Source organism: Alexandromys fortis, unplaced genomic scaffold (genome assembly GCF_014885135.2).
Source record: "Alexandromys fortis isolate MF-2015 unplaced genomic scaffold, M_Fortis_MF-2015_v1.1 scaffold_16, whole genome shotgun sequence".
Classification (NCBI taxonomy): Eukaryota; Metazoa; Chordata; class Mammalia; order Rodentia; family Cricetidae; genus Alexandromys; species Alexandromys fortis.
The window spans coordinates 15,962,070-15,988,044 of NW_026067893.1; the positions used below are offsets into that span (position 1 = coordinate 15,962,070).

The 25,975-nt window shown below is 39.6% G+C and overlaps 2 protein-coding genes across 3 annotated transcripts in view; one reads left to right on the plus strand and one right to left on the minus strand.

Moving 5' to 3' along the window:
• Nucleotides 1–2,871: 2,871 nt before the first annotated feature.
• Nucleotides 2,872–21,515, minus strand: Cutc (cutC copper transporter). 2 transcript variants are annotated; one of them, XM_050144437.1, is made up of 9 exons: nt 21,310–21,515; nt 18,864–18,935; nt 15,737–15,796; nt 14,636–14,845; nt 13,981–14,016; nt 11,539–11,642; nt 7,819–7,846; nt 4,130–4,235; nt 2,872–3,280 (listed from the first exon to the last, which is right to left on the minus strand). In XM_050144437.1, the coding sequence occupies exons 1-9, from the start codon at nt 21,365–21,367 to the stop codon at nt 3,166–3,168; spliced, it is 789 nt and encodes a 262-aa protein (XP_050000394.1). In that variant the 5' UTR covers nt 21,368–21,515; the 3' UTR covers nt 2,872–3,165. The 2 variants fall into 2 exon arrangements, with proteins under 2 accessions (XP_050000394.1, XP_050000402.1); XM_050144445.1 differs by having other exon boundaries at nt 11,539–11,672.
• A 29-nt stretch (nt 21,516–21,544) lies between these two features.
• The window catches only part of Cox15 (cytochrome c oxidase assembly homolog COX15), a 13,577-nt gene continuing 9,146 nt past the window's right edge, over nt 21,545–25,975 (plus strand). The window contains exons 1-3 of the mRNA XM_050144428.1: nt 21,545–21,721; nt 22,839–23,029; nt 24,959–25,081. Of these exons, the coding sequence (XP_050000385.1) occupies nt 21,632–21,721; nt 22,839–23,029; nt 24,959–25,081 (404 nt within the window). The 5' untranslated portion in view covers nt 21,545–21,631. The remainder of the gene's footprint in view (nt 21,722–22,838; nt 23,030–24,958; nt 25,082–25,975) is intronic.

A 25,975-nucleotide genomic window follows, 5' to 3' on the forward strand; every position in this document is an offset into this window, starting at 1 on the left:
TTTTTCGAGACAGGGTTTCTCTGTAGCTTTGGAGCCTGTCCTGGAACTAGCTCTGTAGACCAGGCTGGTCTCGAACTCACAGAGATCCGCCTGCCTCTGCCTCCCGAGTGCTGGGATTAAAGGCGTGCGCCACCATCGCCCAGCCAGGATAAATAATATTACCATGAATATCCATGTATCAAGTTTTTGCAGACACTCATGTACTTTTAGTTCTTTGGGTATATAATTGCTGAGTCATACTATATCTCTGTGTTTAATGCTCTAATGAATTCCCAGACTGTTCTACAAAAACAGTTGCATCATTTTACACTCCCATCATCGGTATATGAAGGTTCTAGTTGCTCCACACCTTTCCCAGCACTTGGAGTGTGGTCATCCTTGTGCATATAAAGGGGGAATTTATTGTGATTTTGATTTGCAGTTCCCTAGCGACTAAAAAAGATGGCAACCATTTGTAACTTTCATTTAGAAATTTCTATTTAAATCACTTGCTATTTAAAATTAGATTGTTTTAAATGTTTTTTATATATTCTAGCTACTATGCACTATCAGATATGATTGTAAAGATTTTCTCCCATTCTGTCAGTTGCCCCGCTAGTTTATTGATGTTATCCTTTAGAGCGTAAGTTTTTATTTTGGTAAAGTCCAATTTATTCCTATTTTATGTTTGCCACATGTACTCTGCCTCATCTATTGTCACAGACTAACTACTGCTTCTTTCTAAAAGGCTGTGCTATTGGTCTTATATTTAGGGCTGGAATTCCTTTTACTTTTGTACATGGTATAAAGATCTAGCTCCAATCTTGTGCATGTGGATATCCAGTTTTTCCAGTGTCATTTGTCAAGACTCTTTTAACCAAATAAATTTCCCAGAGAATTCTTAAAACTCTATTACATTACTTTTCTATTGCTGCAACAAAACATGATGACCAAGACAAGATGTATTTATTTATTTATTTATTTATTTATTTACTGGTTTTTCAAGACAGGGTTTCTCTGTGTAGCCCTGGCTATCCTGGAACTCACTCTGTAGACCAGGCTCACAGAGATCCGCCTGCCTCTGCCTCCTGAGTGCTGGGATTAAAGGCATGCGCCACACTGCCTGGCAACAAAAAGTATTTTAAAACAGGACTACAATGTAGAGCACCAAGGAAAGAACTACCTGATTTTATTATGCTCATGTAGTGGAGTGTACAAAATGAGTGCCGGCTTCAGAACGCTATGCCTCCTGGAGAGGTCTGAAACACACAGGTCCTGGAAAGCTACCACGGGAGAAAAGAATGAACAGTGAGTGCCTGGTGCTTTAATACATGATCTAGCCAAAAACGATAGTTTAGTTTTTAATGCCTTGTTTACGAATGAGAGATTTAAGGTTCAAAATAGTAGCTTTCTTCTGACTAAATTGTAAGATATGGTATGATCCCTGGTACGTCTCATTTGCCCAGGATTGTCCTTTGTGCAACACCCACGAACCAAAGCATCTTAAAGATGACAACTCGATTTGGGGTTAGGAGACCAATGTCCAGGTCTTATAAACAAGCTGAATTTGTTATTAAATCTCAAGGAATTCACATGGCCTCTTAGATCCTTTGTTAATTTGTTTAAATAAACAGAGACGACGGAACAGTTCTTATCTCTGGAGGATTCGACAGTCCACGCACAGGAGAGGGTCAGCCTAAAACACTACATTGCATTTCTTTGCAAGTTTATATGGTACCACGTCTAGAAATTTGGTTTTGTCTTTTTGTATTTTATGTGTACGAGTGTTTTCCCTGAATGTAAGTCTGTGTGCCACATGCTTGCCTGGTGTCTGAGGAGGCCACAGGACGGCCTGGGAACTCCCAGACCTCTAGTTACAGGTGACTGTGAGCCATCAGTGGTGCTGGGGATTGAATCTGGGTCTTCGTCAGTGCTCTAAATTGTTGTTACCTCTCCAGCCCTGCTATTTGTTCTTTTGAGATAAGGTCTCAGTTTATAGCCTGGGTTAATTTCAAACTCACGGCAATCCTCCTATCTCAGTCTCCTAAGTACTGGGATTATTGGCTAACTCCAGGAACGTTTAAATCCTGCTTTCGAAGTCTGTGAATTTAACAAAATCCCCAGAACCAAGCTATTCTACCTGCATAGCCCACAACCCTGAACCACAAATCTGCAAACTTCTTTGCGACTGATCCTGTAATGGCAGAACCTTCATCTCGCCTTTATTGTTTACCATATCCCTGCATTATCTTTAAAGTGATAAGACTTTGGACCTTGACTGGTTCATCCCTCTTTAGGCACCCAGGGGTCACCTGATCGCTAGAGGTCACCATATAGTGCAGATAACTGAGTGGTAAAGTACACTACAGCCCAGAACTCTGGGACTCAAGCCATCCCCCTGCTTCAGCCTCTCTAGCCGTTGAAATTATAGGCACACACCACTGTACTTGGCTCCAGTACAACACTTACTGCCAAATTACCACTATGTTGGATGTACTTTCTTTTGAGCTCTGGTTTGCCTTTAACTGTGGTCATCACTCTGTCATCCAACACCTTGAGCCCCTTCAGATAGAAATACAGATTTTTGGCTTCTGTGTTGTTATCAGCACCGATTTTCATTGTGGCTACTGGAAGACCCAAAGAAATAAAAATTTTCACATTGGAAGACACACCTTGCCTCAATTTGGATATCAGGATGTAGTTCAAAGAAAAAAGTCCAAGTCTGGGAATTTTTACACTATACCATTTTACATTTAACCTTTACATCCTGTCCTGAGCAACAAATCCAACGAGTACATGACAGAAAGGAAAACTACAAGAAATAGAAAAGCAAAACAATCTTCCTTCATAATAAACTACTGAAAATATTAAGTAAAAGAATATGAGACTATAACACAACAGAATGAGGATTTTTATTTTACAAATGAAAATGCAAAAAAAGTGGACTAAACTGACTCTCCACCAAATCTGATTTCATACCTTAGAGTTGACCTTTGCCACTTTATCAGTGAATTCCCTGAGGAAGAAGCACAGGCTAAATTTAGCCACCATGACAGCAATGACTGGCAGAGAAAAGGGTTGCATTGCTGTTCCAATTTCTTTTTCTTTTTGGAAACACACTCCATGGCCACGTGGAGAACTGATGGTTCCGCTCAGTCTTCAGAGTGAGTCCACGTCTCTCAGAAGCTAAACTAGGATGTCCCTTGCAATCGCATACAAAGTCCTTACTTTTGTCACATCTGTTACCTTTAGAGAATATTCTGAATGAGCAAGTGAAGCTCCCATTGCAACAGAGGAATTTCTGCAACAGAAACAACAAAGACCAGATAGATAACAGCATCAGTTGTGAAATACACCCCTCCTTAACTTTACAGACTCACCCATGGCTCGAGAACAGGGGAAGGTCAAGGATGCTGGACTACCATACTTGCAATTTTCATTAATTAATGACTTGAAAAATCTAGTAGCTAAATCTACCAGGCAGGAAATTGGATTTTCTATCTGAAAATGTACATGCTAAGGTCTTCCTTTTTTATGTTGAATCCCTGCTCACCCACCAGGAAATGAGATGACTCAATGAAGTTGTAGGAATCCTCTAGGGTATTGAAAAAAACATAGTAGTCTAAAGTCCTTAATGGTAATAAAATTTCAAAACAACTGCAAGTAAAGAGCAAAGGTAAGTAGAGACTATTTACAGTAGGAGAGATAAAATGGTTCTGAAGCTGCCCTGTAACCAATTATTAACTTAGTAAAAGGAACACTTAGAGAACTAGTACATGTGAATAGATGACTCATTGGATACTTTACTGCTGAGTAAATTTATAAAGTTCTTACGCCCAGCAATGCTTGAATTAGGAAATCATTTCCACTGAACTAAGTCTCTCTTAGTAGGCCCGCAGACTAGATATAACCATAGAAATGGTGATGGCTAGCATGACTCAGCAAAGGCTATATGAAGGTTTACTTATATTCCCAAGTTACTGTTTATTTCTGGCAGAACAACAATCATTTTAGAAATATTTTTCACCTGAAAAACACAATACTTACTAATCACAGCAATTTATTATTTAATAATGACATTAACTAAGGTTTTCTTATTTAAGCAACCAAAGATTTCATCCTCTCCTGTATGTAAAGAATGTATTTGTACCGAAACTTCATTCCTGAGTCTCTAGAAGATCGAGCAGAACAGTGGAATTCTGTAGCACCTGAACCCTCAAGAATCCTCTGCAGGTTTTTATCTGTTATACCACCTCCTGTTACAAAGAAAAAGGAATACATTAAGTGGAACAGAGTGTCACATGAAAGTTAAATACATGTAAATCATTACTTTACACAAAATATTCATTCTAAATATTTCCACTATTTCAAAAATTACTGTCTCTAAGCTAATATGGGGTCAGAAGACAAGTAAATAAGATCTATGCTACAGACTCAGGAGAACTTGTAAGGACAGAGCTTATAAAGAAAACCCCGTATCCCTGGGCTTATGTCACAATGCTATGCAATACTGAGTTTGGATTTTAAAAACTATCTGGACAAGGAAAATCATTCAGCACTCCATCATTGCTTTCCCCTCAATGTAGACACAGAAAGTTCAAGATAGGTGTAAGGGAAAAGCTACAAAGGCATCAGAAACGCATCCCTAACAGAGGACCTGTAGCACTTCGTTCCAGCCCAGGGTTTGAAGAACATAATGACTCTACTGGAAATGAGACTAAGCAAACTATTTACAGCTTGTTCATCCTAAGATTAACTCTGTTTCATTTCACTGACAAATTTAACTTTTTTTTTTTTTTTTGGATTTTTCGAGACAGGGTTTCTCCATAGCTTTTTGGTTCCTGTCCTGGAACTAGCTCTTGTAGACCAGGCTGGCCTCGAACTCAGAGATCCGCCTGCTTCTGCCTCCCGAGTGCTGAGATTAAAGGCGTGCGCCACCACCGCCTGGCCAAATTTAACTTTTTAAAAAATATGTAGCCATGGGGGCTGGAGAGATGGCTCAGAGGTTAAGAGCACTGACTGCTATTCCGGAGGTCCTGAGTTCTATTCCCAGCAACCACATGGTGGCTCACAACCATCTGTGATGAAATCTTGTGCCCTCTTCTGGCCTAAGGGCATACATGGAGGCTGAACACTGTGTACATAATAAATAAATAAATCTTAAAAAAATGTAGCCAAATATTTTTATGACATTCATTTGATAATCTTTAATATATTTATAACAGCCATACTCTGAATTCATTTCAGTAATTATAAATATGAAATTATTTTCATATTCTGGTAAAGAAAATATATTCAAAACATTTAAGATGGTATTAGCTAGGTACTTTGTACTTTAAGCTGCGTTTTCACTACACTTCTTCAGACTCATTAGCTTGGCTTTTTGTTGTTGTTAGTGCTATCCACATTGCTGAACCCTTAAAAAGTGGAAAGAACAAGTCAGGCACAGCGGTGACTATCTCTACTCTCAGCACTTGAGGCTGTGGCAGGATGATCTAAAGTTTGACCAGCCTGGGCTATATAACAATACCCTGTCTGTGTATCTGTCTCCTTTGGCAGCTATATGGCATCTCTTTGACTCTGCCTACTCTTTTATCTCTGTTCGGATATTCCACATGGCTTTGCTCTGCTAAGTCATTGGCCAAATAGCTTTATTATTCATCAACCAATAAAGCAACACATATACAGAAGGACATCCCACATCATTTCCCCTTTTCTGTCTCATTAAAAAGGAAAGTTTTAACTTTAACATAGTAAAATTACATAAACACATGATCAAGAATTATAGTTACAATATTTAGTTGTTAACATTTAGCAAATTAAGGAAAATATTCTATCATATATCCCATCATTGTAAGTCTAAAGTTTTATATCTAATTTATTTTTTATCATAACTAAGGAAAACTAACTATCTGTCTTCAACTCTTCAAAGACCCCAGAAGGACATACTATTACCTAAGTAAACAGGAAGTGCATTGTAAGCAACTTCCAAAACTCTAGAATTAGTAGAGACATTTCATTGCCTGGACAGTCACCCAAAGGTCTTCTGTAATGTTGGAGCATTCATCTTCAGCCTGCGGACCCATACTATCCAGCAGACTTTAACGTGAAACAGGAAATTTAAGATCTGTCTGCCTTATAATGACAAAGTTCATTAGTTGCTTTCTTCTGTGTCCTGGCATTTTTTTCTGTGACGAAGCAAAACCTTCTTTAGGCAAGTTCAGCAGTGATTTTTTTTATGGGTCCTACATGTCCAGTTTATACAGCATACCATCAGCAGTCCAGGCAAGAAACTAAATGGCTAACAAACTCCATAAGAAGCCTCTCTGATGCCCATCATCCTCATGAAAAAAACTGGTGCTGCCAGGAGATGTGTCTCATTGTCATGAAAAAAATCTTAGTTCTTAAAACATTGTAAATGCCATATTCTATAAGTCTTTGAAGTATTGAAGATTATTTATATAACTGAAATATATCTCTGTATATCTAGAAAACCTATCTAACATGACTACAGGTTTGACTATTATAAATGACTACCTATTTATCTGAAATTTTTAATTATACATTTTTTTTTTTCTTTTTTGGTTTTTCGAGACAGGGTTTCGGTTTTGGAGCCTGTCCTGGAACTAGCTCTTGTAGACCAGGCTGGTCTTGAACTCACAGAGATCCGTCTGCCTCTGCCTCCCAAGTGCTGGGATTAAAGGCATGCACCACCACCGCCTGGCTATACATTACATTTTTAAATGAGCTGTCTAAACATAAATCTTAATCAGGAGCAGAAATATTTATACAGTGTAACAAAATCAGCCTTAAATATGTATCAATAGACCAAGATCCATACCAATGCAAAGTATCCAACTATTTATCATATCCCCCTTATTTTTTCTTTTAGAAATTTATTGTGACCATTAATCACTTATAATCAACCCCCTTCAAATGAAAACAAATATTTATAAACAATAATTTTAGGAATTGGGGTGTAGTTTTCTTCAAACTTCTTCCTGCTATTTGTTGGGCGAAGTATTTTTAGGGTTCACAGAGAACGTTCAGGAGGTCTTATTTCGTCAAACCACACTAGCCTGGGAAGAATTCATAGGTTCTCATCTTCTGAGGAAACAAAAACAGAACCTCTTTTCCAAAGCAACATATCCTTAGACACAAATTCTGAAGTTAAGATACCTTTATGTTGGTTTAGCTTAGCAGCCCCCAGAATCTGCAGTCAAAAAATTCAAAGAAAACATAATAATATGTATAATCCAGACTCTCTGTGTATTTTCCATCTTTACGTGGCTTATTTTTCTTTACTCCTTTAATCCATGACTGTCTGTACTCTTCGTCTTTTTTTTTTTTTTAATTGTAATACTGTTTGGCCAATAGCTTAAGCATAATTCTGGCTAACTCTTATATCTTAAATTAACCCATTTCTATTAATCTGGGCACTACCTACCACAAGGTTATGGCCTACTGGTAAAGTTTCAGACAGTTCCAGCAGTCTCCTTTGGCAGCTCCATGCCTTCTCCCTGACTCTGCCTACTCTCTCTATGTATCTCTTTCAGCCTGGCACAGAGGACTGTCTGTACTCTTCTATATTACTTCTACTGTCTCTTTAAAGACTTTATTTTATTTTTAGTTTTTAAAAACTATTTCTTTCTCTTTATAACTGTCTACACTCTGTATCCTCGCTCTCCCAAGCCTATGTACATTTCTAAACACACTGTCTAGAATTCTCCCCAAGCTCTCTCTGTTTTAATGTGGATGCAGGAGCCCACATGGGTGCACCACTCATTTGCTCTTTCAACATTCTATGTCCATATTAGCAGAAAAAACAGCGATAAATACCTGGCATCACCACAATCCTGCCTTTTGCCTGAAAAGGGAGAAAAAGTAAATTTTAGTATCTTTCTCTCAATTGAGATTAATAAGTATATTTTAAAATTTTAAGTTACTACTAATACTTAATTTTTCAATAGTTCTCTCTCTCTATCTTAGGGAAAAGATAGTGGGCAAGAAAAATGTTCAGTATTATAAGTTTTTTCTAGAAAGATTGTTATTCTATTGCCTTAAAAAGTATAGTATTATAAACATAAAGAATAGGTATAAAAATAAACTTTATAATCACACCACCTTAAGAAAAATCTTACTGGAAAAATCACAGAAAGTTTGAGTTTGTGGTATGCAGAAGAAAGAAAATAGGTGCATATAAAATTTTAGCAGAAAAGACAATTTAACATAATTGTAAGTTATGGTGGTGAGAGTGGAAAGATGGGAATCCACTCAAATATTGCCTCATCAACTAAATATCAACAGAATAAAGCCATACATTCATTTAATTGAAAATATAAGAATTAATTTAATTTCTGACATTATCATGTGGCCTATCCATCCTTCTACGTCTTTCCAGAAAATCCTTCTTCTCCCATAGCTGCCTTTCTCAAGCCTCTTCACCTATTAAAATCATATGTAAGCCCCTTATTCTAACTATCTCTTTGAGTTATATTTCTTTGCTAACACACACACAAGAATATACAGTTATGTGCACATTTTTTTTGTTGGCTTATTTGCCCCAGGAACTAAACGTAAGAGAGAAGAGAGGAATTAATCCCTTTGACATGGTGAACAAAGAACGTTCCTATTGGCATGGAACTTTAAACATTAAAAGAAGATGAAACAGATAAACAATATTTGTATAAAAAAATTTCAGATAGTGAGTACAATGGAGGTAAAATATAGTCAGGTAATAAAATAGGGACTGAGAGGAAGGGGGTGATTTCACAAAATTACTGTTAGAAAAATTAACTGGAGCAAAGATGTATCATGTTCTCAAATACATGAGAGCAAAGCATCCATAAAACATTCACTATCTAAGAAGTTGAAATGATCTTAGAAGGAGAAGTCACATTTATTTGTTTCTTACAAATGAAAGCTTTCTAAAATAAAGACAAATATTTTTAAGAGATAAAGATTATCATACTTTTTGGCCTTCTATAAAAGATTACTTAGAATAATATATTTACCTAACACTATCAGAAGTGGTTAAAAAAATACACAAAACATTGAGCATCAGTAATAATCTGAAAAACAAAACCTTAAGGTATAGTTTGAACATGAAATGACCCCCACGGGCTTGGTTGCCACCTAAAAGACTTTGGGGAAATGACTGTATCATGAAGACTCTAACTTTATGAATGGAATAATCCTCTGATGGATTAAAAATCTGGATAGACACCCAGACTGCACCCCTCCCTGGGCTCCATATTCTGGCCTACAACTTTGAAAGAAGGCGTTGGCTTTACAGGAGGCCAGGCCCAGCAGAAAACTTCTGCTGAACTAGGTGCCATGCTGTACCAGGAATCCCAGATGCCAAGCACTTTCCCCCAGAACTTCAGAGACTACACAGGCACTTGGAATAGAAAAGGCAATGTTGGCACCCAAAACTTCAGAAGTTTAGCAGACCACAAAAACACCAGCAGAGATACCCTACTGGAACTGAAGACTTGCTAGTCACTAGAACCCTTGGACACTTAGGCCAGAAAGATCAGGGAAGAAACAAAAACCAAGTGTTGGGACTTTGGACCCCCAGACCCTGAATTTTCTATGACCCTTTGCCTGCCAGGGTAAACAGATTGCTTTCCTGTGCTTGCAGCTGCTCCTAGTAACCAATGCTTGCAGCTGCTGAGCACGTGACCCTGATGGCAGGAGAGTGGTTTCTGGTGGCTTGCAGCTGAAGGATTCTGAGAGCTAGGGCGTGGACAATGGTCAGGGAAGGCACTATATAAGCTGCCCAGGAACACAATAAAGTTGGCATTCTTGGCGTTCTTGTTTCAAGAATGACCCGTGTCTCTGTCTATATGTGTGTATTTTAATTGCCAGGTGGTTCCCAACTCAGAAACCATCTTCCCTACTGTAGTACACGTAGTAAAGGCACTACAGGACCATAGTACAAGTAGTAGTACAGACATTACACCAGGGAACAAAACAGCCATCCAATAAAGGCAAACATAGGCATTAACACCTAGAATCAACCCAAACCCAGATGCCCAAATGCCAGTGTAATAATGTACTTATTGCCTGTATATATTTTATATAGTTATTGTACTTATTCTATATAGCTTTTTTATATAACCTTCTTTATTTTAGACAAAAAAGGAGGGGGGAATGCAGTAATATTTTGTTTATACTATAACAAAGTTTGCCTCAAGATCAGACGGTGGAGCTAGCCACTAGTTAACCATAGAGGTCTGAAGGTCTGTACAGACAGATAGGAAGTGATGTGGCTGGGTAGAGAGAGGAAGATTAGGTGGGAGGAGACAAGAGGTCGGTCCCCTTTCAGATGAGGAATTAACAAGGTAAGAGTTGGCTGTGGCTTGCTCCTTTCTCTCTCTGACCTTTCAGCATTTGCACCAATATCTGGCTCCAGGTCTTTATTATTTGATGTAGGAGGTCCATCTGTCTGTGTGTTGCTTTTCCTAGTAAATGAATAAAGAAACTGCCTTGGCCAGTTAATAGGGCAGAACTTAGGAAAGCGGGGAGAAGGCACTGAATGCTAGGACAAAGAAGGGCGAAGTCAGAGAGAAGCCACAGATCCTCTGCCTGAGACAGACACCGGTTAGAATCTTTGCCAGTAAGCCACTGTCATGTGGCAATATACAAATGAATAGAAATGGGCTAAATTAATATAAGAGTTAGCCAACAAGAAGCTAGAGCTAATGGGCCAAGCAGTGTTTTAATTAATTATAGTTTCTGTGTGGTTATTTTGGTTCTGGATAGTTGGGACAAACAAGCAGTCCCGGGCCCTCTTCCTCTTCCTACAATTATCAATACCAATTAGAACTCATGCAGCACCCGGTTCACCAACTATGTTTTCTATTCCAAAACATTTTGGGCTTCCCCATAGTCAAAGATTAAACATAAAATGTTGTCTACATACTCTTTCCTTCACTTCAAATTCTGTTCATTCTTCAGTACCTTAAGTCATGCCTGCAGAAACAATGCCCCAACCCTGACAAGACCTACACGGTGAACAGAGAAACTCTTGCAAACTGTCTTCTGACCGCCACAGACACGCCATGGCAAGCACATGTGCATCACACACTAACAAATGTAAAAAGATTTCCTAGAGCAATCTCTGACTGCTCTACAAATCTAGTTTACTCACATCAGAAAACAATCTGATATATTGATAGTTGGAAAAAATTAAAAAGAATATAAGTTTTAGGATATATATACAGAGATGACAACTGTAAATTAACAGGGATTCCCCTGCATACACATAGATTGACAGTAAAAAGATGTGATATAAAAATAGACAAGACTAATGACAGAGAAAAGGTAAAACTTGCTGTCTATGATTTGATCTGAAGTGCCCTGGTTATTTAAAATACCCATGCAATAAATAAATAAATAAATAAAAATCATATAAATATGTCACTGGCTCTACTTTTCTTCCATAATCACCAAGACAGTAATATTCATTTTTATAAACTAGCTGAATAGAACAGAATATTATACTGATAATATATATAGTAATAGAATGTTCAGAGTAACCACAACCTCTTGTACCTCATCTATGAGTTGCTTTATTAGAGGCAGTCCTTCGAGTGCTGAACTGTCACATCCGCTGGTCAAAACACGTTCAAATCCCAAAGTCAGGAGGGTCTCCAGAGCTGCCATTGGATCATGAACCATATCAAAGGCTAAAATAAGTAAAACTCATTTAAATTCTGAACTGAAATATCGTCTAATTCAATAGGTTCCAAAATGTAGTGTGTATATATACAAATTATAATATATATTATGTATAATGGTATGCTAGATTTATATAGGCTTACAATAGGTAATTATGAAATATTCATAATTTTTATTTAAAATTAGTCAAGTTAAAGCATTTAAACCACAGAAACAAGAAAATGCTACAAATCAGAGTTTCTTCCTTCCTTTCTTTTTGAGACAGGATCACATCATGTAACTATAAGTAGCCTGGAACTCACTATGTAGACCAGGCTAGCCTCAAACTCATAGTGAGCCATCTGCCTCTGTCTGCCACTAGGGTTCCGGGATTAAGGACGTGCACCACCAGGCCTGTTCCAAGAGTTCTTTTTTTCATTCCTAAGGGTTCTTTTTATTTTTTAAGAGTCAGAGTTTGCCAGTACAAAACTCTGCATGCCACCGGTAATAGGCATGGTCATTTTATCAGCAAGCATTTCAATAGGAGCATTTACTTGGACAAAGAGAAGATGTGACAAGTTTCAAATTTTCAGTAATCACAAGTGTTTCTCTTTAAAATTTAAAATTTTAACTTTAAAGTAACTATTAAGTTTCTACAGGTAACATTTAGCTATGACAATGCTGTAAATGTGGTCACATCTGGAAAAGTGTTCAAAGGCCACAGACAAACTATACTGCAGAAACGGCACATTATACTCACCTGTCCCAGGAGAAACCTGGCCTCACTCTCACAGTCACTGAGTGGTTTGTACTAGATCATTTGCCTGATACATTCAAGACTCATAGCTGATTGTTTTCAACAGACAACACGAGGTTTTGATTCTGTTCTACTAAGATACTTCCTTTCTCAAGTCAGGCATGGAGGCACAGGCTTATAATTCTAGCACTCAGGAGACAGACAAGGCAGGAGAATTCCAAGTTCAGGGGAAGGGAGGAATGAGAGAGGAAAGGTTAAATGGGGAGGAAAGGGATGGGACTTCTCTCTTCAGAACAGTAAGAAAAGTAAAAAAGAAAACCTACTTCTGCTTTGGTGCTCAGCACTAGTATAAGATACAGAATTCTAGTTTATGGAGATGAGGTACTATGGGTCCTGGGGACACACTCCCTTTTCCACCCTTTACTGGACATAAGCAGCTGCTGTAGTTCACAAGTTTTCCTGCTTTGGTGCCATCACTTTCCCAACAGTGGTTATACTGCCTTATTAAATAAACAAGGGGCAAAAAGTGGAACCAAGAACACTATTAAAACACAATTTTTATTTCTATAAATCGTGAAAATATTTCTGTTAGACTTATTAGAGAAAGATTAAGAAATAGAAATTTGAACTCATCTTTTAAAAGTTTAAATTTTTTAAATATATTCTATGTGACTGCTTCATTTTTTAAAACTATTAAGAATGACAAAATTTAAACTACTTTTTCAGATAAATGTTCACTAATTTAAAAATATTTTTGGTGTGCTGGCATCAAGATGCTGACAGACTAATGTCTTTTATTGCCTTTTTTTTTTTTTAAGAAAAAAGAAACACTGCTAGTCCCAAATCAAGACAAAAGTTTCTGTACTGTCATAATTCCAAAGGATAATAAATATTTTAATCTTAATTTCTACACATGGAGACAGATACTGGCAATTCACTCTAAGCCTATTTAAAAAGAAGAAAAGCATTTAACACTTTCTCAAGTATCACTGTTTTAACAAAAGATTTCTTTCTTTTCATCTGCAATGGTGGTGCCTTCTAAACACAAGTGACACTTGTCCCTCGATTTTGCCAAGGCTTAGTAAGACTTAGCCAAAGTGCAGGGAACTATAACTGTTAGCATCTATTCCTCGTAAAAAGGTCTGATTCTTGTTCACACATCTACTTTGTCTTCCCACAAGAAGTCTCTATTTGACAAAGCTGACCTCACCGCTAGCTCTAGGAATGGTTTTACCTGGCACAAATAAGCCAGGAGGTACACTTCATTTCAATGGCCATGATTTACTCCTTTTAGGGCTGTATATGATCTAAGGTGATCTAATAAATAATGAATCTCAGGATTGCTACTAGGTTGGACACATACACTTGCAGGCAATGCTTACCCTTTCCTCAAGTATATGCTACCACCACCTTCTTAACAAGGTTTCGTAACAGAGTTTTCAAGTTTTCTAGGCACCGAACACCATTTCCTCATCTCTAACTAACTAGTATCACTGGAACACTACAGAAGGGTTGTGCCATCTGGTAAGATCTGAAAACCGACAGCATTTAACAAACCTATTAGAACAGAAATGACTCACCTCGGTGAAAAGTGACCGGCAGAGGACGGCAAAGAGCTAGAAAGACAGTTATACAACAAGAGGAGCTCATTATTATTTGTAGAATTCTCCCTGGGTAAAACTTTTATATTCTCTTCTGCTAAGATAGTGAACTAAAACAGTAACAAAACGGCAGTCTTATAAATTCAAAAGTCCTATCTTTCCTCTAAACTCTGACTTTCATATGAAATATAACTGTCTATACCTTAGGGTACCAAACAAAAATTACCATGAACTAAAAAGACAACATTAAATCAATTACTTGGATACTCTAAGGATTGTCAAGAAAAACTCTGGCCTCATAATGTAGATATTTTGTATTTATCCTCTCCACTTTCTCTCCTCATTATGGACTAGAATAACTTCTCAAGTTTCGGTGTATTGGTTAATGCAATCAATGTAAATTTCTCTTAAACTCTGCAAGAGCAGAACCTGATCTACAGCAACAAAGGAGTACCAACAGGGCTTTGCCATGTATACCCTCTACCCCAAATAGTTAAACAACTTTTTTAAAAAGATAGGTTAGCTTAAGTATATGCAGGTACGTCTGAAAAATCAATTTTGTGTATTTTTTTCTGCATCAGGAGAGTGTGTATATGTGCTAGAGGCTTTTTAGACCTCAGCTACAAATTCTTACCCACAAGAGACATGCACAGCTCTTTGTCAATGTGTCCATCTTCAGTCAATGCCCCAAATACCAAACCATCAGCACCATAAAGCTTGGCAAGACGAATGTCAGCCTTCATCACTTCAATTTCACGATCTGAATATAAAAAATCACCTCCCCGTGGTCGAATCATCACAAAAACTGGAATCTGGACACTTTGTTTTACTACTTGAAGAATACCTTTAAGAAAGAAGCAGACTAAAGTTCAACTATAAGCTAAGAGATCTGGAGAAGTTATTAAACTATTATTGGTCATATATAGTTATTCTTATGTATCATTTCCAAAGGAAAAGAGCAGAAGAATCAGAGGATAATACAAAGGGAAGGAGGCCTATGGGGAATGGAGGCAGCCTTGAGTGAATGTGTAAAGAACGGATGAAGTTCTTAGTGAATGTGTATTATTAACAAGGACCAAAGCTTTAGACCCATGGCAATTGGCAAAGCCTTCCTCTGGGTGAGGCTCAGAGGCATGGCAAAGCCTTCCTCTGGTCCAAGTAGAGCATTTACAAATGACTGACCAATGAGTGTAAAAACTAGCAACTGCAGCTTCCTCCTCCAGATGATTGCACCCTAAGACTGCTCCCTACAGAGACACAAGGGGAGACCAGCTCACTCATCTAGCTGCGCTGTACACAGGGAACACGCTGAGGCTCCAGGAGACCAGCTCACTCCTCTAGCTGCGCTGTACACAGGGAACACACTGAGGCTCCAGGATGCTGCACTGTAGGTACCACTCCACCAGAATAAGCACGATCCATCCATCCCAACTTCTGTGTGTGTGCGCGTGCGCGCGCACAAAAGCCAAGGGATAGAGAACAAGGCAGAAGGGCTGAAGACACTCAAAAGCACTTGTCAACTGATATAAAAACAATTTACCTTCCAATCTCTTGAGGCTTGAGGACAAAAATATGTTTAACTAAAAATATGTTTAATTAAAACATTTGATGATGTGATTTACAACTATAAGTATTTCTACTTGGTAGCATGGTCTTCATTTACTTAACATAACATTAAATAATCAGTTGTTGCTATCTCTGTACGAGAAATTTGGTGGGAAAAAAAGATTCTTACCCATGCTGGGCGTGGTTCCTCCCTCCAATAAGCCAGCACATAGCTCAATCCGACCAGCACCTTTTTTAAAAACATATTTATTTAAAGTTTCTATGATAAGACAATTGTTTATCTAAATATAAAAAGAACCTGAGAGCTTAACAAAGAAATCAAAATATAAAATTAGAGTAAAAATATTTTAAATCTCAATTGTATTCTACAACCCTCATTGTGTTATTGATAGCCAAATAAAGAGTTAACTCAAGTTAAGCCAGTTCTCTTAAAATTGTATTAGAGTTGCAGTGCACAAGGAATAAAGACATTATTGGATAGAAAATAGTAGGATGTTAACTCTCAACCAATAAGAAAGTAACATCAATTTTTGAAAACATTCCTTATTACTCTTAAGTTTTAAAAGAAAACAAAACAGTTAATTTGTAGTAGCTACTGAGATAATTTCAAGATGAGGTGAATACTGATTGCAAAAAAAAAAAAAAAAACTTGTCAAACTATTGGGGTCATGTTACAAAAAAGGTCTCAGGGACAAGGCTCTCACTAACCAAAGACAGGATATTTTAAGCATTAACAAACAAAATAACTATGATAAATTAAAACACATGTCTAAATCTAGTTTTATAATGTTAAAACAACTCAGTGGAGGGTAGCAAACAGATGTGTTATTCTGGAAATCAGAGAACAAAGAAGGCAGTCTTTCTCCCTTCCTCTCATACTAACAAAATTTCAACACAACCAAACAATAAAAAAGTTGTTCTTTCTAGTTGTATACCAGACACTAAATAAATAAATAAATAAATAAATATTAAGCAGGGTGCGATGGTACACACCTGTAATTCTAGCACTGGGAATGGCAGAAAGATTGTCATGAGTTCAAGGTCAGCCTCAACTACAAGTAGGTAGTGGTATCCTATGTCCCTCCAAAAACAAAAGAACAAACAAAATTCAACCAAATACATATATTTATGAATATACACACATATTAGATTGACAAATGACTGGAAAACTTATAAAAGATAGGTCAGTTTGGTAACACCTGAATCCACTGAACAATCTCAACATCATACTCTGCACACAAAGAAAAACACAAGAAGCCCTCCTAATGTAATACAGCAGGATACTGCCTATAAAGCAATTTTTAAAATTTTTTTATTTCTAAATTTTTATTTTAATTTTGATGTTTTGAAACAGGGTCTCTCTCCATAGTCCTGACAATTCTAGAACTTGCTGTGTAGAGCAGACTTGCCTCAAACTCATAGAGACCTGCTTGTCTTCATCTCCTGAGCGCTGGGGTTAGAGACATGCACCACCTTGCCCAGCTTATTTACTTTTATATGTATGAGTATTTTGCCTGCACTGTGTACCATGTGTATGTATGCCTGCTGCACAGAGGCCAGAAGAGGACATCGGATTCCCTGGAACTGAACCACCACGAGGGTGTAGGAACTGAACCCATAGCCTCTGAAAAAGCACCCAGTGTGTATAACCAATGAGCCATCTCTCCAGCCCTAAGAAACAATTTTATTAAAGCTCAATTCTGAATTGGACTTTAAACTCAACAGGGAATAGAGAGATTAGAAAAGAATATCAAATGGCACCACTTACATAGTCAGCAAAATTGGGACTGTGGTGCTCTGAGTGATGAACATCAGAGTGCATCTAACAAGTAACTATGGAAAAAGAGAAAAAGAAACCTTTTTTAAAAAAAGTGAGGAAATCATAAAGTATGGTAGTACATGTCTGCGATCCTAGCACTTGAAAAGCTTAGGCAAGATGATCACAGTTTGAGGTCACCCTGGGTTACACAAAGACTCTCTCAAAACAGCCAAGAATAAGAGATGTGGCTTTAGTAATACAGCACCCAGCATGTACAAAGCCCTGGGTTCAATTTCTCCAGGGCAAGGGGGATTACCTGTTACAGCAATGATCAACCCTTCATTCCTTCTTATTGCCATGAAGGGATTTTACATTTTCAAAGGTTTCCAGAAATCAGCAAGGACTGACAGTAATCAAATGTGTCCAGAAAAACTGAACACACGTAAATTGCTCCCTACCAAAAACGTCTGCTGAAAACTACTGACCATGACTTAAAAATGGTTGAAGTTTGTAATGATTATCTTTCATTGTCAATTTGATTAGATTTGGAGTCATCTTTGAGGGAGTTTTCAGAGCAGCTTGACTGAGGAGGAAAGACCCACACTGAATATGGGTGGCACCAGTTCATGGCCGGAGTCCCAGAACCAAAACAGAAAGAGGAAGCCAACTGAGCATCAGCATCCACTTGTCTGCTTCCTGGCTGCAGACACAATGGGATCAGCTGCCCCAAGCTCGGCGCCATGCCTTCAGAGCCACGAGAGACTGAATCCCTCAAACTGTGAGCCAACATAAACTCTTCCTTCTTTAAGTTTCTTTTGCCCAGTAATCTGTCACAGCAAATTTTAACTACCAAAAAGTTTCTGATCTTGAGATGATGGAAATGCTTATGCTTCTCACAAAAAGAAAATTAGAACACAAAACAAAACAGCACCTACGGTAAAAAGATAAGACCTCTAAAACCATCTAGAATTTTCATTCTTCAGTACTGGGGATTGATTACACATGCTACAGTGCTTTGCCCTGTATTTTAAACTATTTCAAATTCTTAAATTTGTGTCAAGTTCAATAAAAAAATCTTGTAAGTAAGGAGGATTATAGAAGCTTGCCATAAAATGTGATCTGCTTGGGGGAAAAGGGTATTAGACAGTAATCTTCCAATAAATTATTGGTTTTGCCTTACTTTCTAAAGCCAAGGTTTCCCCATCTAGCTCAAGCTGGTCTCCAACTTTCAACCCTCATGACCTCAAGATTTTCTGTGCTGGGATCACAAGCACGTGCTGCCACGCCGCGCTCTTCAATAGGTTTTCTAGTTAGCTGTTTCTGAAAGGACTGTTACTGTCCAAGGGATGACAAGGGCTTTATCTTTTTTTAAAAATGTTTCACTCTATAGCCAGAACTGACTTCACAGTGATCCCAGCAGTCTCAGCCTCCCAAGTGCCCAGCTTGGCCAGGCGATTTTTGGAGGTCAGTTCATAGGACTCATTCTCAGACCCTAAAAAGATTGTCAACCACTATTCGGTAATCTCGTCTCCCTTACCTCCTCTTTCTGCATTCATGGCCGACTCCACCGAGTCTACACACACTTCCATAAGAAATCCATTTGGTGCTCCTAAAAGGTACAAACAACAGAAATTCTTGAAGGAACTAGCGATTCATGCCAATCTTCCACTAACACTTCCGTTTTTGCTGCCTAAATGTGCAACAGAGAAACAAACACACGCACTCAGACCCATCCACGTGGTAAAATGCCACATTCATTCAAATCGGTGAGTCCAGACTATGAAACAGATATACAGACAAAAGAAGCCAAAGTGAAACAATTTTGAGTACATAGTAAATGTGAAATTAATCTTCCTAAAGCACAGATCTCGTCATTGTGTCCCAGCTCAGACTCGGAACGTCTCTCAATGCTAAGTTAAAAAGACTACGTATTTAAAATGACTTCGAATCCTGGAGCCACCATTTTACTCACTGTGTGGCCCTAGACAAGTTACTTTTCTACAAAGTAGAGGTTTCAATTCCTGACCTCAGAGTAATCAACACTGAGATAATTTACATAAAGGGCACATCCACTAAACATTATCATATATATATTTATAGAATTTTTTTTTGGAGACAGGATTTTTCTGGGCAATAGTCATAGCTGTCCTGAAACTAGCTCCTGTAGACAGGCTAACCTTGAACTCACAGAGCTCCACCTGCCTCTTCATTAACAATAATAAACTATATCTTATTTCTTCTTTATGACTTCAGTGTTCCTCAGTCTCCATCTTTGCCAATGAATATACTATCCCAATGATAAAAATCCTTCTAGTTTCATCTTCAAATGCTAAACTTCTCCAAGGATCATACCAAGTCACATTTCCATGGTTTTTTCTCCCTAAGTAGAAAGATCTATCTCCTTCTGTACCCCAATAACTTATATATTTCTCATTCAGACCCTAGTTTCGCCCCTTAGGAGATACATATCTGATCTCTATGGTTGACAGGAAGTTCCTTAGTAAGGTCATTATTTAAGAGTTTTGTCTTCCTCTCTCAGCAAGTACAGAGCTACCATGCTAACAAGTCACCCAAATATACCCTAAAACCTGAATTACAAATTTACATGTTAATATGAAAAAGAACGGTGTAAACAGCTTGGAGTTTTTCCTGCAAGTTAGTTTTAATTAAAGATTTGAATGCTGGAGCCTAGGAAATGGCTCAGTGGGTACAGCCATTTACTGTGCAAACCTGACAACCTAAGTTCATCCCAATGTATTTAAAATTGGAAGAGCTATCGCCTCTGAGCTCCACATACTCACTATGCCACATGTACCCACCCCACACAATAACGATCAAAACACTCATACTTCATGTATTGCTCTCTTTAAAAATAGTCACCATATTGTGGTACTGGTTACTAATGGGCAGAAAATTTGGTATTGTTTTTACTTTTCTATATTGCTTGACTTTTTCGACCTAACATTGCTTTAACGATGAAAATTTACTTTGAAAAACACAAATCTGTCACCTCCTAAAATGAAGTTACAATTGTCGTTTATTTAATAAAAGACTATCAGTCCCAAGATTGGGACTCAAATGTTAGCCTATGGCCTTAAATAACAACGCACTAACACCACAAATCTGATAGCCACATCAACAGTCACAGCCCTGGGCATGACAACGCTGAAGGATTTAGCTTCACAGGAAAGGACGGGAATGACTACAAAGACTACAAAAGGAGCCCGGGCAACAACGTGTTTCGTAGGGATCAGAAAAGACGTTTGAGGCAGTAGCGCTCAAAGTAAGATACTCCAGGTGGCTTTGGGGACTCTGAGTCTGCGGCTTTACTGGCCTTTTTCTCCCTTAGCCTCTCACCAATGGAAACGTGTCGGATGGAAGTGTAGGTATGAGAAACCAGCTATCTTCCATTATTAAAGAGATCTGCAAAATCTTCCACATTAAGGAGATTTGCTAAACACAGAGCATTGACACTTATACCATTTTATTTAGGAATATTTATCCTTCATAAAAGTTATACGTGTTAATATATAATAGGTCTATTACGGCTATTTTTTAACTTATCAGTCAATACATATTTTTTAGGACAGTAAGTCCTAAGAAAAACGTGAGAACCGCTGGTTTGGAGAACCAGAAGTTCACTGAGTGGGAAGAGATTTGCCGCGATAGCCAGACCTGGAGGGCTCCCGCAGGAAGCAACGAGTCCCGCGTAACCAACCCAAAGGCTGGGCAAACAGACCCCACTAGTCACCGCACGTTAATTATCCACCGCAGCGACAGGGAAGTGGCAGGCGATGGTGCCCTCTTGTGGCCCAAGGGGTTTCGGGGAGTTGGGGGGAACTTGCGGGGAAGCGTGAACCACCGGGACCCCCAAGAAGCGTGGGGACTCGCGGGAAGCGTCACTGCCTGGGACCCACGAGAAGCTGAGGAACCCACCCGGGGTCGAACCCGCACACCACCCCCTGCCTCGTCGCCTTCCGCACCCGCCTTTCCCGACGGCATCCACGCCGGTTTCCGCTCGCAGGAAGCCCCTTTCTTCATGCTTCCCGCCTTCCTCCCTCGCTCGCCTTCGGTTTCCACGGAGTCCCCGCGGCTGCGCGAGCCACGGAAGAGGCGCGTTCCCGTGGCCCGCGCCCCGTAGAGTCGTAGGCGCAAGTGCAGTGGCCAGCCTGGCGAGGGGGAGGGGGGCCGGGGGGGCGGGGCGCACGCGCGCGGTGTCTGACCCGGAAGTGTTGCTCCTTTCCGGGAAGGAGAAGGGGAGCTCACATCGCTGGGCCGTTCCTGCTGAGGCGGTGCACCGTCAGTATGCAACGGTTGCTCCTTCCGTCCCTGAAGGCCTTCACGGGGAGCCGCAGTGTCGGGCTCCTTGTCCCTAGGGCGGCATCCAGAGCACAGGTACCCACTGCAGCTGGCTCCCATCACGGAAGCCCGGCTGGGGTGAAAAAGGCTAGAATAAAGTTAACGAACCGCCCCGCCGGTTGTTACCTCCCTGTCATTTCACGACACGTTCATTTCCTCGTGTCCAGACAGACCCCTGAATGCAGATCTAGAAATACTGCTCCCTGTTTGTGTACTACTGGCCAATTTATTTAGCTTTTATGTTTCAATGTCCCAGTCTGTCGAATGGGGTAACTACTACCTCACAAGGTGTTGGTGAGGATTAATTTTTTTAGTATACATCAAACCTACAGCACATGATAAAAGCTCAGTATTTTTTGCACATTTGGTGTTTTGCTAAAAGTGTCATGAACTACTGAGAAGGGAATCGAGGCTTATTTTAAGTTGCTTGTCTAAGTTACCCAGTTAATTAGAAGTAGGAAACTGAGCATATATCTTACTGGTAGGCTTAGAACCAAAGAGACATGTATTCTCGTATCTGATAATTAGTAAAAGGTGAAAGATTTGGGGGATGGGAAGAGAAAGCAGAGAATTCTAGTCGTTATAATTGTGTTTTAATCTAGGAAGAGAAAAAGAACCGCTCACGTGGCCCTGCCCTGGAGAAGTTAATTTATTCACTGTTGGCTCACTTGTTAAACATGTATTGGGTCTTGCTATGTAAAGGGCCAGTGCTATAAACAAAGGCAACCGGAGAGAAAGAGAGAACAAGATCGACCAGAACCTGCCATGCACAGCTCCCAGCTTAGACCCATGGACAGATCACCTAAAGACACGTGGCAGTGTGTTAAGACTTGTGGTTGGGGAGGTCCTGCTGTGAGGGTAGCCTGTTATGAGGCTCTGGAAGGTTTGGGGAGTAACAACACAAGCCCAGATCAACAGTGGGCAATATCAGTCAGGCGAGTGTATGGTAGGGGATAGCACATTTAGAGGCTGAGAGGAGAAAGAAAGCCATTGGGAAACGGGCCCTCGTGGTCCAGTTGAGAGACAGCAGTCAACTATAGTGGGAGCTGTGGAAATGCCGCCTTTGTGAGGCACTTTTCTCCAGGCAAATTGAGGCCGAGTGTGGGAAGCAGGCTTTTTCCAAAAGAAAGGTTATAATTTTCTTGCTCCTCAGTGTGGTTGCAGCTTTGGCAGCGGGCATCCTCGGAGGCCAGGGCAATATGGCACCGTCACTGAAGTGGCTTTGCAATCCGGAAAAGGTGCAGTGCCCCTTCCCTCGAAGGCAGCCGAGCAGGCAGTGGGCCGATGGCTCCTGGTTTGCAGTGGAACAGTAGCTGGAGCCGTTATTCTCGGAGGAGTAACTCGGTGAGTCATTTGCTCTGGGCGAACCAGGTTGTCCGTAGGAAAGGGGCTCTGGGCATTGGTAGGAGCCTGTCAAAAGGACAGGGTTCCATCTTCACTGGTAGCTGGGCATTGTTTCTGTATGGTTAACTTCGCCAGTGTTCAGATTGAGCTCAACTTTTCCCCCTGCAATTTGTTTGCTTAAATTAAACACATATGTTCATATACCACAATTGCTTCAAATACTCTTAGGTTATCTTTATGTCTGTAAACAAACTTTATGGATTTAGGCTTTCCCTTCTCCCACATCTTTGAAGTTTTGTTGCTTTTGAACAAGGCCAAGTCATTTGTCCCGTGGTTGCCCACAGTCTGACTATCTAGTGATGTCTAACGTAGTCTTTGTCCGCGTCTGTCCTGGAAATGAGTAGTTTCTTACTAGATTCTGATTGGTAATGAGGGGTGAGATACTGCATAGGTGACTGGAACATTCATTCTAGAACCTATCGGGGACACCAACTCTCTTTATTATTGCCTATATCCATTATTTCATTAGAATTCCAAAACAGTAATATTTTATCAACTGTAAGGAGAAACTTTCCCTCATCAGCAGTGTCATTAGCCCAGGAACAGTCTTCATATGAAAGGCAAGATTTGATTCATTCTCTTCATTTACTAATTTTCAATAATAAATCTGTTCCCAAGATCCTCCAAAGGCTACAAATAAAGGATTTGGGGTTTAAAGTTTTGCTATGTGTTCATACATTTAAAGACATTTGATGTATCTCAGTCCACTGTGAGGATTGTGTTACTAGCTTACTTAAATTCTTCCATCTTACTTGGTGGGAATCTCTTGACATTGGTCCCAGCGTCTTTTGACAAGGCCCTTTGATGGCATCTTTGCTTTGTGGTACAATAAGGTTTTCCAGGCCTATTTTGTACATTTCTCGCTTTGACCTTTAGATTAGGAACCCCAGTTCCTTTTTGGTGAAAGTACTTTTTAGTGTGTGTGTCTGTGTGTGCGTGTGCATCTGCATACATGTGGAAGTCAGATGACTTCATGCTTCATTCCTAGGTGCTGCCCACCTTTTTGTGTTTGTTTGTTTGTTTGTTTGAGACAAGGCCTGTCACTGACCTTGAATTTGCCTCTGCCTGTCCAGAACTGGGATTACAACTCTATTGTACTATTGTACCTGTTTTTTTGTTTGTTTGTCTGTTTGTTTAGGCACAGGTTTTGGGGCTTGTGTTCAGGCAGGCACTTTATTGGATGAACTACCCTTCCAGCCCCTACTTTTTAATTTTAATGAAGTGTGTGTGTTCATCTTCATATTCGTTACACTGTTTCAAAATATGGTGTTATTAAACTCAGCTGTTAAGGCACATTGCAACAAATTTAATATTCTTTTGTACCTATACTTCTGCAGTAAGTCTCCTTTCCTGATGTGGAGAATGTAGTGTTAGCTAGTGTTATATATAACTCAATAGTTGAATGAATACTTAGTGTGCGCAAGGCCCTGGGTTCAGAGAACGTTGTTTATGCGTTTATTACACATTTCTTTAATGGAAACATTGTTTTTGCCTGTATAGAAATGCTAGTGAAAGAATTGGGTGGGACCAAGTCATGGTGGCACATGCCTGTAATATCAGCACTTGGGAGGTGAAGGAGGCTAGCCTATTCTACCTCATAGACCCTGTTTCAGGAAAGAAAAAAAAACAGCTAACAATAAATGGGGTGGGGTTGAATAAAAGACTTGGGAGAATAAACTAAAAGTGTAAAGAAAAAAAAGCTGGCATGCAGGGCCTGGTTTGTACAAGAACCTGGATTCCATATCCAGCAATGCAAACAAAAAGGAAGAGGAAAGGAACTCATACCCACGGGTTAAGTTCACATCTACTTGTTGCCATAGACTATTTATAAGTAATCTAGAATCATACGCTCACATTTTCTATCCTAAGGCTGACGGAGTCTGGCCTCTCAATGGTAGACTGGCATTTAATCAAGGAGATGAAGCCACCCACAAGCCAAGAAGAATGGGAAGCAGAATTCCAGAAATACCAGCAATTTCCAGAATTTAAAATGTAAGTATTAGAAAAGAGTCAGGTAAATGTCTTTGTGTGTGATGAAGCCATGTATGTGTAGCAGGTCTGGAGACATGGTTTCTCACTGAACCTGGAGCTAAGCTCACTGCTGGCAAGTTTCAGTGCTTTTCCTGTCTCTGTCCCCCACAGCACTAGAGTTACAGGAGCACACGGCCACACCAAGCTTTGTATATGGGTGCTGGGGATTTGAACTCAACTCCTTATGCTTGTGCCGTGAGCATTCTTACTCGCTGAGCCATCTCCAAAGTCCCTCACATAAATATCCTGTCTTAGGGTTGTACTGCTGTGCTGATAGTATGATCACAGGCAGCGTGGGGAGGACAGGGCTGATTTCAGTTCTCTATGACAGTTCATCATCACAGCAGTGAGGGCAGGAACCGGGAGGCAGGAGCAGATGCAGGGGCCCTGGAGGATGTTTACCACTCTAAAGGCAGCGGAACCTGGGAGAGGGGAGCCTAAAAATGAGGTGGACCGAAGTCTCATGCAATAACCAACTTTATTCAGAGCATCAGGCAGTTTATACTTCTAGGGTTAAGAAGGATCACGTGAGTAAGGTATTCATTCAAAGGACAAACCACGGGGCAGAAACATAGAGGCACTCCTATCTGCTACACCTGGGAGGAGCGTGGAAACATATTCTAAGAACAATTCTGTGTTTTGAAGAAACTGAGGTTATAAGACTCTTGTCTTTTTTTTCTTGAAGTTTTTTTCACAAGCACTCAGAATTCTCGCACAGCTCCGTTCTTGGACTGTGTTACGACAGGGGGGTGCTACTTACTGACCTGTTCCCCATGGCTTGTTTAGCCTGCCTGCTTTCTTTTTCTTTCTTTCTTTCTTTCTTTCTTTCTTTCTTTCTTTCTTTCTTTCTTTCTT

Coding starts and splice junctions, on each gene's coding strand:
- Cutc (XM_050144445.1), bottom strand. CDS start 21,367: ATGAAGAAAGGGGCTTCCTGCGAGCGGAAACCGGCGTGGATGCCGTCG. Junction 14,846..15,736: donor AGGAACCACGCCCAGCATGG/GTAAGAATCTTT, acceptor TCTTTCTTAAAG/GTATTCTTCAAGTAGTAAAA. Junction 14,017..14,635: donor GCTGTGCATGTCTCTTGTGG/GTAAGAATTTGT, acceptor CTGTCTTTCTAG/CTCTTTGCCGTCCTCTGCCG.